Source organism: Colossoma macropomum, unplaced genomic scaffold, assembly GCF_904425465.1.
Source record: "Colossoma macropomum unplaced genomic scaffold, Colossoma_macropomum, whole genome shotgun sequence".
Classification (NCBI taxonomy): domain Eukaryota; kingdom Metazoa; phylum Chordata; class Actinopteri; order Characiformes; family Serrasalmidae; genus Colossoma; species Colossoma macropomum.
This window is the reverse complement of record NW_023494793.1, coordinates 27,308,389-27,324,293: the sequence shown is the minus strand read 5'-3', so window position 1 is coordinate 27,324,293 and position 15,905 is coordinate 27,308,389. Positions and strand designations below refer to the sequence as shown.

The 15,905-nt window shown below is 37.6% G+C and overlaps 1 protein-coding gene across 1 annotated transcript; it reads left to right on the top strand.

Moving 5' to 3' along the window:
- The first annotated feature begins 3,473 nt into the window (after positions 1–3,473).
- kiaa2013 (KIAA2013 ortholog) lies at positions 3,474–14,584 on the top strand. The gene is made up of 3 exons (XM_036579023.1): positions 3,474–5,153; positions 5,702–6,555; positions 12,228–14,584. The coding sequence occupies exons 1-3, from the start codon at positions 4,217–4,219 to the stop codon at positions 12,258–12,260; spliced, it is 1,824 nt and encodes a 607-aa protein (XP_036434916.1). The 5' UTR covers positions 3,474–4,216; the 3' UTR covers positions 12,261–14,584.
- Positions 14,585–15,905: the final 1,321 nt, after the last annotated feature.

The window sequence follows — 15,905 nt, the reverse complement described above, 5'->3', positions numbered from 1 at the left end:
AGTAATGGAAACGTGCTTTCTGGAGTGATGAACCACATTTCGCTATCTGGCCGTCTGATGGATGAATCGGGTTTTGGTGAATGCCAGAAGAACGCTCCCTACCGTAATCTGTAGTGCCAACAGTTTGGTGGAGGAAGGATAATGGTCTAGGGGTATTTTTCAGAGTTTGGGCTTGGCTTTTAGTTTCAGTGAAGGGTAATGTTAGTGCTACAGCATATAGATTTTAGAGATACAAGAGATTTTAGACAATTTTACTACTTTGCTACTTTGTGGCAACAGTTTGGGGAAGGACCCTGTTCCACCATGACTGTGCCCCACTGCACAAAACAAACTCCATTAAGATATGGTTTGATGAGTTTGGTGTGGAGGAACCACAGGGCTTGCGTAGAGCCCTGATGACAAGAACTCCAAAATCTTGTGCAAAGCCTTTCCAGAAAAGTGGAGCCAACCAATCATCATATCACACTAAAATGACTCTTAAACATGCTTCTATTGTGGTAGATATCTAAAATAAAATGAAGCTAAAACTTTGCAAGGTGCTAATGCTTGCAACACACACCCAGTATAAAAAGCTACATCATGGGCCCTCCTAGAGCAAGTTTGGTGAGTTTCTTGCTCAAACACAGCGGATTCAACTCATCTGTTGATTGCAAGGTTAGTGGGTGTGTTTGCGCATACCACTGTGCTGGCCCTCCAGGATCAGAGTTGTGCACCCCTTGGCTACATCAATTAACATAGGAGGGTTTGCATGCATTGCTGCACTTTAGAGATGTGCTGTATGTTGTGCGAAGATAAATTAGCATTTTTTTAAATCATTCCTCTGTGACTTGCTGTAAATATGACTATCCTGTGATTCTCTCTTGAATGGGTGGCTTCTTTGGACAGATCTACCATTAATTTCTCACTTCATATATTCCTTAGCTTTTTAATTAGTGCTACATGGACACACTGGACCTCCATGCTTTTCAGATGCCACTCATGATTTAGTTCTGTTTCACTGCCTGTCCTAGAAAGAGATGGTATATGATCTGAATGGGTGAAGTAACATTTGTAATGAAACTAGGAAAAAATGAATTAACTATGCATAAGAATTTAAATTATATTAATGATATGGGGAGCAGTGACCATGTGTATACTGCCATGTATAACTTCTAAACACGAAAATCACTTTCATTATATCTCATACTACATGCATTAAGTTCTGTATGGGACAGAACTTTGCTTCTGAATTATTCTCCCTTTTTCTTTTTTCTGTTCAGGGTAAGCACTCTGTGTTAATAAGATCAGAGTAGCTGGTTCTCCACCCTTGTGTTTATTCATGTAAAATTGCATATGTGATGTTGAAAGCTGTCCCCTTACAGTTACTGTGTTAGCTGGGTGTAGAGTGTAGAGAGTAGAGTGACATTCAAAATTATGTACATGCACAAGCAATGTTTTTAAACCCAGGTTAATAAATAATGGAACAATAATTATAAAATATTCTTATACTTAACATATAAAAATGTTACTACTAATAATACATATATACACATAAGTGCCAGTTTACTAATAAAAAAAAATCTTCTCTTTTCTTTTAGTGAAACTTAAAAAACTAAAAACTATATTCTATAAAATGTAATAATTATGTAATCCTATAAAAAAACAGTTCTTTTCTGAATAAGAAAGCAACAAAAACTGTCAATGAGTGCATGAAATTTTTCATTATATATAATGATAATTTTTAAATATATTTGTTTACTTTGTTTTATTTTGATTATTACTTAAGAATTAACATACTTTTTTCCTTTTTTCTGTTATATATTATCATTTTTTATTGTGATTTTTGACCACCTGGTATACACATTTTTGTATTTACACTATGACTTTCATTGTAGTGTTGTGCATATGTTGTTACGTCTGCAAATGTAACAAAAAATCAATATTTAACCTCCTTATTCCGAACTTCCAATATACTGCACATTTTTTCCCAGGTTTTCTAGCCTATAGAAGCAGGCATGTCTCCACACTCACTTTTATGTGTTTCATCAGAACACAGTATTAGTATTGGTGGATTATTTAATAAAATGTTTTCTTTTTGTATCTTGTCATAAACAAAAACAAATATGGCAGCTGGCGAGATAGACACCCACCGCCTCCAAGACCAAATTAAACACAATTTATTTGGATATGTGGTACCACAGACTCCATCAAGTACCAGAAGAAATAAAATTCAACCAGGAAGCTTAAACTGGGCCACAGTTTGGATCCTCCAGCAGGACAATGATCCATGCCTTAAAATCAACACAAAAAATGGTTCACTGACAACTGAATTAAGGTTTTGCCATGGCCATGGCCACCCCAGACCCCTCACCTAAACCCCATAGAAGACCTGTGGGATGAGCTGAAGAGGAGAGTCCACAGTGTGGACCTCTAAATCTGAAGGATCTGGAGAGGTTCTGTATGGAGGTATGGTCTCCAATTCTTTGCCATGTGTTCTCTAGTCTCATTATTAAATATTATAGGAGAAAACTCGGTTTCTTTGAAAAGGGAGGCTGCACAAAGTATTAAATGAAGGGATGGCAACAATTATGTCACACACACAGATTTGAGAAAAATATTTATTTCCTGATAAATATTTTTGGTTTTTCAATCATTGTACTTCAAATTAAGGTTAGATTCTTGTTAATATTTTGAATGAAAAATCATCAGAGGATAAGCAATAAAGATTTTTACAGCCTGTTTATTTGCTCATTTTTACCAGCGTGCCAATATTTGTGGAGAACACTATATGTAATACAGCTTATTTAATCTTTTTTGACTTTATTTGGTCACTGACCTCAATTGTTTAAACTATTTCTTCATTGCAGGTATAGTGATGTAAATATGTGTAAATGTTTTGTGTTGAAAAGCTCTTTGTTTATTATTCTGATTATATAATGTATTATTAAAATGACTGTTTTGAAATGGAATATTTTAGCAGTAATGCATGCAGAAGTCCAGGAAGTTCCAAGAGTTCAGAAAAGTTTTAATGCAACTGTAAAGTAAACAAAAACATGTTCAGCGTTTGTTTTGTTAAGTTAGTGATAAAAATAAATGTGATCATTTTTCAAAACTCTGACGTTTCAAAGCACTTAAATACACACATCCCCGATACAGGACACTGAATATTATGGTTACCAGTGAAAAAGCATGCATGTTATTCGGTCAGAACATGTTTTACAGCAAAACATTGTTTGTTTATAAAGTGCCCAGTTTCGGGACTGAGGAGGAAGATAAATATATAAAAAACAAACAAAAAACACGACGAAGGAAGGTTTCGAGCGATTTTAAGTGTCGTGAAATGAGTGGTTTATAGCGCGGACAGAGGCGCTGACCGCGGATCAGCGCGCGCTCAGATTAAACGCATTGAAGATCAGGAAGAGAGGGAGAAGACTGATCTGAGACCAGCGGTCTGAGCGCGCTCCTCAACGTCAACCGTTGGCAACTACGACACTTCCGCCTACCAACCAACCTGATTTGGGATAATATGTACAAACCAGAAACGTCAAGCTGTGTTGCTAACTGACTGGCCAGCGTCTGAAATGGAGAATTCGTGGATTTACACCAGGAACAACTCGGATAATGCCTGAAGAGCATTCGGCTGAAGTCGTAAAATGATATTTCGTGCACAACGTCGTTGACAGACTTCGTTAGCTTGCTAGCTAGCTAACTGCCCAAGTCATGGGCATTTCAGTCAGCTGACCGCCGAGCTCGCTAGCCAGCTAGTAAAGTTACAGGAGCGAGAAACGAGCTACTGTTTCCATGATAAATGCTATAGTGTTGTATTATTATCACATTAAAGTGTCTCGGTTCCGTTTTTGATGCAGCGCATGCAAAAGCACATCAAGGAAGGACATAGTTCCTTGAAAAATATGACAGGTTAACTCACTTAGCTTAGTTGTTAAAACTAACTCGGCTCTCGACTCGTCTAGACGAGTGATTCAGAATCGCAGTCACAAGGAGAAATGTCACGGCTCTGTCATCTTTTGCTCTCCTTTGGATTCATTCACATTATTCATTCAGGGGTTGAAATAACAGCGATCACTCAGACTGCTGCTCAAACCCGTCACGCCACTCCCGTGTAAGTTATGTGTGTCAGATGTCAGGAAATCATTTGAGGACCCGTTGAGTTTTCACTACTTTATCTATTTTAGTGCTTGAAAGCAGGGATAATTTTGCTTGCAAACATTTAGACACTATGTGGCTTCAACAGAGGTTAAAGGGGCTCCCTGGTCTGCTCTCAAGCAGCTGGGCCCGTCGCATGTTGGTTGGCTTGCTTGTTTTTCTCATTTTTTATTGGTACCTGAGCTCAGATGGGATCCTGAGGCTACTGAGCTTCTCTAGAGAAACTGGAGGAGCTGCTGGACTCTGTCTTCAGTCTGATGTCAACAGATGGACAGCACTGGTTGACCGTGGGGAGGGCATTGTTCACACGCCCCAGATGAAAGAGTCTGTGCCATTTGTGACGGGTAACGGACATTTCCTGGTCGACGTGGATTCGAATAAACTCTGGGTAACCTCGTCCTTGCAGCCAGGCTCGGCACCTGTGCACCAGACAGAGTTTTCGCCTATAGTGAGATGGCAGATACCTGGGAAGCGCTCTGAGGCACAGGCAAAAATGCTGTGGTACCGGAAGGGCTCAGTGCTGTCCACCAGGTGCGTCCTTTTGGGGAGTTCTCGGGACTGTGTCGTCATTCGGGAAGAATACATAGCCCACCGTAGCAGACCTAACGTCTACCTTCAGAGGGTGCACATAAGCAACCCCACAGACAAAGCAGTTTCAGTTGAGGTGTCTATGGACTCACCCAATTTTAGGAGTGTTGCAGAGAAGATGGATGACAAAGAATTCATGCTGTCCACTGGGAAGGTTCTCACAGAGAGGAAGGACATAGTGTTGGTGGCCGTGGCCTCAAAAAGGCTGAGCGCGCTGTTCCAAGTTCCCGCAAAGTCTGACCACGCTGAAAATATAGTGAATGTGATTTACACCTCAGAGCCCATTGAACCCTCCAAGGTTGACGAGACCTTTAGCAAGCTTCGAGAAGCTGTCAAGCGAGAGATGGTGGATGTGCTACGGGCCAACGTGGAAGATCTAGTGCAGGAGCACCAGCAGGCGTGGATGGATCTTTTCATATCTGGCAAGTCAACTCCTTTAAGTCTGACCAGTTTTAAGGCTGTTGTTTTGCATCTGTCAAATGACAGTTTTTAGCTTGAGGGGGAAATGTCATTCATTTTATTAAAACTGTCTGGAAATAGTGATATATGTCTGCTGTCAGGCATTTACTTAAAGTGATAGTTTGGTAAGAAATCAAATTTACCAAGTTTTCCCCTTACCCCAAATGTAGTTGATCAGCCAAGACATGTTTGGTGTCCAAAGTTTGCTTTAGTTTAGTAGTTTTGTTAGTTTTGTACTAGAGCTACGAGGCTAATGTAGCTGATAAGTAACCAAAGTTTATATCCCTCTAATTGCCAAAACTGTGTCAAGTTGTTAAGCACTTTTTAATAGTCTTGCTTATGTGGTTTCTGACACTGTCTGATATGCTGTCATCTTTAAAAAATAAAAAATTACAAAATACTAACAAAATTCAGGTTTCAAGATGGCTGTTTTTATCTGTGCAAATACAAACTAAAATAATGAATTTTTATCAAATATTTGTTGCACTGTCTAATTTATCTTGTCTTTTAGGTGTGGAGATTAGAAAAATAACAGACGCCCACACTCCATCTAGCCAAACGGTCAACACTACCCTGTACTACATCCTCTCTGCCTCCATGGCGCCCCTGCTGGACAGTGGTATCACTGCAGAGGAGCATGATAGGCTAGAGTCTAGCCTGAACTATGCTGACCACTGCTTCAGCGGCCACGCAACCATGCACGCTGAGAACCTTTGGCCAGGGCGGGTGAGCAGCGTGGCTCAGATCCTGCAGCTGGTCAATCTCTGGACCCTGACCCTCCAGAAGCGAGGCTGCAAAGTGCTAGTGGCGGCCGGTGCACATGGCCTGATGCAGGGCACAGTGCTCAGCTTTGGCGGCCTGCAATTCACAGAGAACCACCTGCAATTCCAGGCTGACCCAGATGTCCTGCACAACAGCTATTCACTGCGTGGCATCCACTATAACAAAGACCTGATCAACCTGGCTGTTCTGCTGGACACAGAGGGCAAACCTTTCCTGCATGTGTCCGTCAAACCCCAGGAAAAGCCGGTCAAGCTGTACGCCTGCGAGGCTGGGTGCATGAACGAGCCTGTGGAATTAACATCCGAGGTACAAGGCCACACGTTCCCAGTGATGGTGACCCAACCCATTACGCCTTTGCTGTACATTTCCACGGACCTGACGCACCTGCAGGACCTCAGGCATACACTGCACGTGAAGGCCATCCTGGCACATGAGGACCACATGGCCAAACAGTACCCGGGGCTGCCTTTTCTCTTCTGGTTCAGTGTGGCCTCCCTCATCACCCTCTTCCACCTCTTCCTCTTTAAACTCATCTACAATGAGTACTGTGGGCCAGGCGCCAAGCCGCTCTTCAGGAGTAAGGTATAGACCCATGAAGGAAACAGCAAAAATCTGCTCTCGGGTGGTAATCTTTGTTGGTGAAACTCTTCCCCCCCACCTCTCTCCTTCTTGCTCTAATTTAGTCGCAAACTGTCAAATTCTGCTTCCAGAGATAGTTCTGGAAACATCAAAGTGGTGATGATGGTTTTGGTAACCCCTCAAACTTACAACCTACAGTAATTGCAGAGCTAAGGCATGTTGAAGATTTTTTGCTTCTACCGAATCCTCTACAATCATCAGTCTGGATGTTTCTGACTTGAACTTCTCGCTTAATGAAAGCACCAGTGTAATTGTGGTTGGCACTGCTGTATGAAGTACTCAACGATCTTGCTCAAGTTTTTTTTCTTTCCTATTCTCGTTGATACGATTAGAAATTTTGTGAGTCATAAGGTAACAAATATTTATTTTTTTATACAAAAGCTGACTTTCAGTTTGCAGAATAACAAGTTGCAAATTAATTTTATCGCACAGATTTCTTGAATGTAATTTATCTCAAACTGAAACAAAGACTTGTTCTTTCTTTTTTCATGTAGACGACACATTTTACAGTTTGAAGAACAGCGTGATGTGAATTAGTCTCTTGATGAAGTAGTGGACGAGGATTTGCTTTTTTTATTCAATGAGAAATTTGTGCATAAAACTCTTCACTGGTGCCTTCAAGCCTTTCTTCTTCCAAGTTGGTGCGGGGGTTCTTTTGTGCTATCCACCTTTCTCCAGTGTTTTTTGGTTTGTTTGTCTGTTTGTTTTTGTTTACATGTTCCTTTCTTTTTAGACAATTGTTTTTACCACCTCAGTTTAATTTCATGCATATATCTAAGGGTAGGAAATGAGGTAACACATTCTGAGCACTACACAAAGTATTATACAAAGACATATGAAAACATTATGCTACATTGCTGATGCCAAAAGGCATCAAGGGGGCAGTAAAGTAAACAGGGGTTTGCACAGTAAGTGGTTAGAGTAAGGAGGGAACAGTTTTATCGTAATCTGTAAGAACATATGGGCAAAGAGAAGCAAAGAAGATTAGCACAGTGCTAAATGGTCAATAGACTGTGTCAACCAGATGCCCCATTAACCACATCTACATTTATAAATGACTGTCATGTCTGATTTGTCAACCAAAGTACATAATTTTTCATTAGAGATGGCACGATACCACTTTTCCTTTCTGACACCGATATCAATATTGAATCCTTGAGTATTGGTTGATCATTTTTCTGTAAAAACGCCTAAGCTTTAAGCTATTTTAAACTGAAGCACTTCACTTTAGATTGGCAGCTATTTCATTATCAAACTGCTCAAACTATGACGACCCCAGAGAAAGAAATACACAGCTAACAGCACATCCCATAATATGACTGTATGCTGTTTTAGGCTAGATTTGTTACAAGAATGAATCAGATTCATTCTTTTTTCCCTCTAATATCAGACCCATCATTTTCTGCTGATATCGGCCCGATATGGATACCTGGTATCAGATCGGTGCCATCTCTAGTTTTTATATTTCTTCATAAGAACTATGTAAACAAGTGCATAATGGAATATATGTAAGCCTCCTTACATCTTTAGATACACTCCATAAAACCAAGCCAAGAATTCCATTATTCATAGGTGGTATGAACTATTGAAAAAAGAAATCGTCCAACATGTTGTTCGTAAATGTGAAAGAACTGTATTGGTTGCAACATGAGTGACAATTCTGGTGTACATTGGGTGAAAAATTCAGGGAGAAAGTGCTTTTGTTTGTTTGCTTGATTTTGCCTTCTCTGTTAGCTTTGAAATTCTCGGGTGCAGACTTCTTTGTGGTGTTGCATTTCTTGAGTCTTGATTTGTTGTGTTTTTATATTGACTCACTACGATTAAATTAACAAATCAATGGTGACAGTGTTCTTCATTGATGTCTTAACCGAGACAGAGTTTTAACATGGAATACACACTGATTTGACCACATTGTGGCAATAAATGTGGTAGGTTTGGGTGATCTACAGTACTGTGCAAAGTCAAGAGACCACTGTTCATTTATTTCTTTTCCAGTCAAAACGGCCATTAGGTACAATTTTAAGTGTCAAAAAAACATTTAACATTTAACCAAAATTACAAAGCCTCAACAATTATATCTATCAATTTTTCTCACTGTTTAGTGTGTCCACATTTCTGTCTTTATTACAGCTTCTATTCCTTTCAAGAGACTTGCTTTTAGATTTTTTAAATACTTTTTATTATTCTACACCTCCAAAATTCAGTCTTAAAAGTTGGCTGCACTTTGTGCTTCATCTTAATCCATAAATTTCATCTTAATTATAAATTTAGACCTATCAGCTGTCTAGTTTTGGTGTTCTAATGCAAATTTTCTTTTCTTGTTAGCAGCTTCTTGACAGTTATGCATCCTTTCAGACCCATAGTGTTCAGTTGTCTTCTCACTAGAGATGAAACGATATTAAAATTTCATATCACGATTATCATGACCAAAATTGTCACAATTATCGGTATTATTGCGATATTGTTCAAATGTGTTGAAAAGTAAAATAAATAAAAAAATAAACACTGATACACAAACTGAAACTCGTTTCACCAACTTTTATATTAACACGAATAGAACTGGCAGCAATATGCACTTTTTTGTTTGCATTAACATTAAAAAATAAGGTCAATACATTTTTAGTATTACTTTTGTATTACTTACAATACTTGTAATACTCTGTAAACAAAAGAATAGCAAATGTATTATTATTGCTGTTATTATTATTATTATTATTATTATTAAGTACAGTAACTAGGAATTTCCCTGCATAGAGAATTAAATCTCGACCAACTCTGAGGTGGGTCTTAATGGAAAATGACTACTTCTAAGAAGTGTTGCACTCGGGGGATTTCTTTCCTAACTGCAGTTGCAGCATTGTTGTGGCGCTGTACCCCTAATCAATACAGTGCACCAGGAAAAACAGCCAAAATCACAGAGGAATTGCGTGACCGTGCTGTGAGCTGCAGACAGTGTAGAACTCACACAGTGTGTCTTCACCTGTGGAGCTGCTTCTCTAAAAGCATTTTAAAACTAAAACATAACTTTAAATTAACGCGCATCTGAGCTGCGGCAGAAACACTCCTAAAGTTTAATCTCTGAAACTCGGCTTTTCCTAACATCAGCACACAGCGTTTACTCGCTCAAAGCACACTATCTTCCCTAGTGCACTTTGTAGATCATGAAATAGCAAATCCTTCACCCAAAGAGTACAAGAAATGTTCGACTCAGTCATCTATAATCAACGTTAACAACAGGTTACAATTCCCTATTTAAAACTCAGCTGCTTGTTAATGATGATCGTGTTTGTTTGAACAGTAGTGCGCTATGTAGGGGACATTGAGTGATTTGAGACAGTTATTCTCTTCTCCGTTAAACTTAACCTTGCATTCTCTAAAAAGTAGCGGGTGGTGGTCGCGAAGATGACTCGTAAGGTTGGATGTGTTGCCCCCTTTCGCCGTTATTTTCTTTCTTTTCTTTCATCTTCAATTAGCTTTCCTTCTGCATCCTTATAAAACCCAAAATATGACCAAAAGACAGACTTAGTCTTCTTAGAAGGCTGAAATTTCTCCAAATCTCTGAGTTTTTCACACTGCGGTAATCAAAAGCGGTTTTACAATACTTTAAAGTTCAAACGGTACTACTAACCGTCATTAATTTTACCGCGGTTAACCGTGAAACCGGTAACCGTTTCGTCTCTACTTCTCACAGTGGAAGGATGGACAGAAACACCTACAGAGTTTTTCAGATCTGAAAAGTGAAGCTTGATTTTCTCCTTTCTCTCAGTTATCATGGTCTACCAGGTCTTATTGAAGTTAGGGATCCCATTTTCTAATCTGCATGTTTTGGAAGCTCCTGGTTTTCCACTTATTTTACTTTGACTTTCCCCTTCCTTATGCAAGTGGACAACCTTATATCCAATCTCCTTAGAAATATTTCCTTTATGCGTTTTAGATGCACATGAGAAAGAGGTTTTCAATACAGTTAAGGTGTGTTTGAGTAGTTGCTTGTGTGAATGTTAGGGTAATATAACGTCAGTGATTCCTTTAAAATCATCTTTTCGTTGGGAGAACGCAGCTGTAACTCAATGGTTTTATGATTGGAAGAATGGAAGTGTTATAGTGGCTGTAGGGTTTACAAAAGTAAAGAATGGACAACTTAAATACTGATGAATTTGATATTATACTTAGTGTTGGGGGCTTTTATGTCATTTTCTGTTAAACATATGTTCCCTGCTTTTTTTCAGACACTGAGAAATGAATAACTTGTACTTAATATCCGTTTTGACTGGAAATGAAATAAACGAAAGGGTGGTCTCTGATTTTGCACAGCACTGTAGCTTGAAAAAGTTATCATGATACAGAATTATAGCAGTGATAGAGACATTAGTACATTAGTACAAATGTTGTTTTATAGATAGTTTTAAAACTCTTATTAAATCACTAATGAGTAGTAGGCTTAGATTAAAACATAGACTCAAACCCACCACAGACAGGCTTATAACTGACTACTTAAAACATACAGAGCAGTGTGGTTTACTGTGCAGCTGAAAATGGTCATTTTATATCTTCTTACCATCATAGAACCTGTTTCTTGATATTAAACATGGTAAATTTGTTAAATAATGATCAGCTCAGTTTTTGTCAATCACCCAGCCCTGTTGATCATTAATTGCATTTGTACTACTATTACAAACAGAAACTTAATTTTGTATTTTAATATAGCGATATGCATGTGAAACAGACACATTTGATCGGTCAGGCTACACTATTACTTTTTAACTACAATTTAAAGGGAAATTCCACTGATTTTTCAAAAAATCATTAAGATGTCAGCAAAGTCATTCAGATAGGTTTGATGTGAAATGCTCCTTTTTAGGAAAACTTGCGAACTCAGTTGTTCTCAGTGAGTGGTGTTGATAGGAACCAAGCTAATGCAACTTCACAGAAAATTATTATTCCAAATGGTTACAAACGTGCTCATTCACCAATATCTTCCTAACCTTTTTCTTAAATTAGTTCTTGAGAAAGGTCTTAAGAAAAAGTCTATCTCAGATTCATGACATGTTAAAACGCAGAATTGTTTGCACCTTTTGTATTCTTGAGTGTGTGTAGACTCTGTTCTTACCTAAGAACAAAATCCAAATAAGAAAACATTGGTAAAAGTCAGAATCTTCATGAAAACTGCATAAGTGGTGTTTAAGAAGAACTTTCTTCTTAAGAACTATTGGTGAATGAGGCCCATTGTTCTCTATAGTTTTAATAGAAGGCTTTGGTATAAAAATCCATGTGGGTGTTGTAAGGCAAAATAGTCCCCATAGAAAACTTATTTCCACTATTTTACTATTATCAACGTTACATACAAAAAGCATGGGTTCAGTGGTTTGATTTGGATAGTAAAAAATGGATATATTTCAGGTGTAGACATCATGACCCTTGGCACTGTAAAGAAGTTTCTCTACAGTAAACCATTTCACATCAAAGCACTCTGAATGACTTTATTTACCTCTCAACTTTTGATTTATACTGACATTTTGAAATTTGGGTGGAATTCCGCTCTGACTCATCAAATGAATCAGAGTAGATCTAAATCAGTTTGTCCTTGATATCTGGATGTTAAATGTCTGAATCTCCAGGTAATGAAGACAAATGAAGAAACGGAACTGTAGGATGAAGGACTTTCAGAGAGTGAGAAGAACAACGGGTAAAATTCATATCAGCCACCATGATCACCGTTCAGCACAACTTTACATCACATATATTAAAGAGTGCCGTGTTTCCCAGCTCTTATCTTCCTGCTCTAACACAACTTATTCATTTGAGCCCAAGACTGATTATGATAAGACTAATTATAGGACATAATCTGAGAAACACAGTCTATGTGAAATGAATTTAGTTTAATTAAATTCAATTGAAAAGTAGAGTCTGATGGCATCCATTTAAGGCCATAATCTCTTAATCTGCGGGGTAACTATTCAGTTATTACAGTCTTACTGTTATGAAACTTATGTAAATCATTTGGTAACTACCTTAAAACTAATTTCTGTTATGCGGTTTTGAAAATATGAAATGTCGGTGCACATATGCACCCTTGCATTTTAGGGGTTTTAAAAGAAACATTAATGTGTACATGCTGTAAAACAGTTATTGAAAAGTTTGAACACCCCTTGTCAAATGACGTTTTGTTTTTTTTTTTAAGAGAAGGATGTGATGTTTTCCTTAACATTTTAGTACAATTTCTATTTATTTGCTGAGTTTAATATATTGCAACAAAATATAAACACATAAAATGTGCCATACCTTTTGCACAGGCCTCATTTTATATTTGATTTTTTTCCAAAATGTTAAATAAACAGTACTTGTGCATTAAATTGTGCAGACGTGTGTTCTCTGTAGAGGATGTGTTAATTTTAGCAAAAGCTGTCATTTGACCAGGGGTGCCGAAACGATGGCAAACAGGATGTACTTTTAAGAAATTCCACTAGGTGGTGATGTTCTCAATCAGTTCTACTAGAGATTTTGGCTGCAGCCAAAACCACATACTACCATTCTGAATAGTAGGCCTAGGTCAAAAATAGTGCACCACCAATAGAAGCCCATTCATTAGTGTAGTTTGTGTGGTATAGTAGCATGTGGTTTTGGGCGCAGCTTTAGATTTAATTACAGAAATGTCTTTGTCAGGCTGTAATGAAACCAAATTTAGAATGGATTGCTTCATGTGATTAAAGTCTAAATAATTGATGATGGAAAGAGCAGCATGACTAAAAGAGAAGGAATTTTCAAATGCTGTGAGCAGAAGTTTTTGTCAGTGACCCCCACACTAATGGAGACTCACAATGGACTCAACTTTGAAACATTAGCGAAGGCAGCTATGCGGCCAGTGATGAGTGAAACCAAGCTTTTGATTATTAACTACTAGGATTTTTCTCTTTTTTTCATTTATAACTATGTGTTCCAGCAAAATGAACGGTTGCTGAAGTGTGAAAATCATATGATTTACATATCTCAGTATATTTTGTTTTTATAATGACATGACTCAGACATTCAACGCTTATCAAATCTCCTAGAATCTCTTTTTTTCACATGTAATGAATACGTTTTCCATGTTGATGTTAGTCTGATGCTGGATATTAGAAGTGTGACGATGAAGAGGTGCAAAGCATGCTTTTTTAAATGTGAGCACCAAAATCTTTTGTATTAAGCTTATAAAAAGTTTATGTAGTCATAACTTTTCATACCCTTTAGAAAAAACATGGTGGTCTAGGAACAAATTATTCTGGCACAACTCATTGATGCCATTGTGGAGCAATTCTAGAGCACTAAAATATCTTTTGTATGAAGTAAACATCATGAAGTTAAATGACAGTAACATGCTATCTTTTGCTTGTAATATAAATGAGCTATCACAGTAGGCAACAATCATTCATCATTCATATTGCACACACACACACACACACACACACATATACACTACATATATATATATATATATATATATATATATATATATAAAACATATATACACACACTCAAACTACACTATGTTTAGTGCTCCACCAAGATAAGAGAGTAGTTTGCTATTTTTCATGTGAGGAACTGTGTGTTTGTGGGATTGAACTTGTTGTGGTGATGTAACTGTAGTTATATTAATTCTTCTTGTGTAGTCAGATGTAAAAAGGGGACAGCCTGAAGTTTTGGGGGAAGATTGTGGGGAGTCCTGGGTGCTTGTGAAGGGTGGATGATTCTATTGTGGCTAAATGACTGCATTGTTAGTTCCATGATATCATTGCCTTAATATGTGCTTGTATTTAAAAAAAATAGCTTTATTAAATTGTTTTTAGTAAATCTGTATTTAAAACACTGAATTTTATGTGGATAATTTATGGGGAATATTAACTATATTAACTAGCTATATTGATATTTTGTAACATTCATGAAAATCCTGTTTTTGAAGCAAACACTGTGAATAAAGGGGAATACAACAGCCGTAATACAGGATGTCTCTTTTTTGTCTCCTACCAGACTTTGACAAATGAACTTTTGTAATCAGCCCTAAGTGCTCCTAATGGGGTATAATTAAAGGGGAATTCTAACAAATTTTCTTTCTTTTCTGTATAATTATTTAATTTGGATTTGGTTAATGGTTAATACTTATATATTAATATGTCTCAATGTCTTAGACAACAGGCCACATATGTATGACTATTTCTATAACTCGGTTGAGTTCCCCTTTAATTGTGGTCAGTAGCAGAATTAGTCAGATTTCTGGAAATTTCCATTTAACTTAGAAGCCACAAGACCCAACATTTATGGAAGTGTATGTGTTCTTCACCTTTTTTCTATTTTTACTGCTGAGCCCATAAAGTGGCATTGTGGAAAAATAAACTATGCAACCACATTTGCAATAGTTTTGCGTTTGCTTGCAAAATTTTTGCATTTCCCTATCAACGGGAACGCAATTATTGCGAGGGAACACAACGTTACTTTAAAAACTATCATTGTGAAAAAAATCTTTGCAATGACCTCGCGTTCCCTTGTGATATTTTTGCTTTCCCTTGCAATAGTTCTGCAATTCTCTTGCTAAATTTTTGCATTTCCTCCCAAACACTTTGCCTTCCCTTACTGTTGCTTCATATTCCCTCCCAAAAGTTTTGTGTTCCCTTGAAAAATCGAATGCATTTGCGAGGGAACGCAAAATCACTGCGAGGAAACGAAAAACATTTGCGAGGGAATGTAAAACAAATTTGTCATTTTTTTAACCACGGCCCCTTAGATGCTCTCTGTTCAAAGGATAAGAGTTACTTAAAACAGATCAGATAGCAATATAATAACACAATAAAAAATATTTTATATACAATAAACACACGCAAATAGACCAAAGTACCATTTGGGATCCATTTTTCTAATTTGAACTGAACTTTTTTGGATTTGTTGGACTTGTTTGAATAGTTTATCCCCAATGTGCTCGTTATTGTGTCACGTAGGTATTTCCCTACCCTTTTCTCCTACGTTGCTTTCCTACATGAATCGTTCATACGCCAGGAAATACGAACACCGTGAATACGAAGTAACACAAAGTAACTGAAGAGCTGCTGAAGTCAGATGAATTTGAGATGAAATGTGTTCAAACTCACTCAAAGGCTACGAACGAATAAAACTAAACACTTCACAAAGATTTGAAACGAATGCCCTGTATTATGTGCCAGTTTAAAACCGACCTGAAGCCTGGTTAAAAAAAAAGATGCACAACATGGCGTCTCATTAAGCAGCCCTCATTGTATATTAAAAGCCCCTCAGTGTGTAATGAGACGACG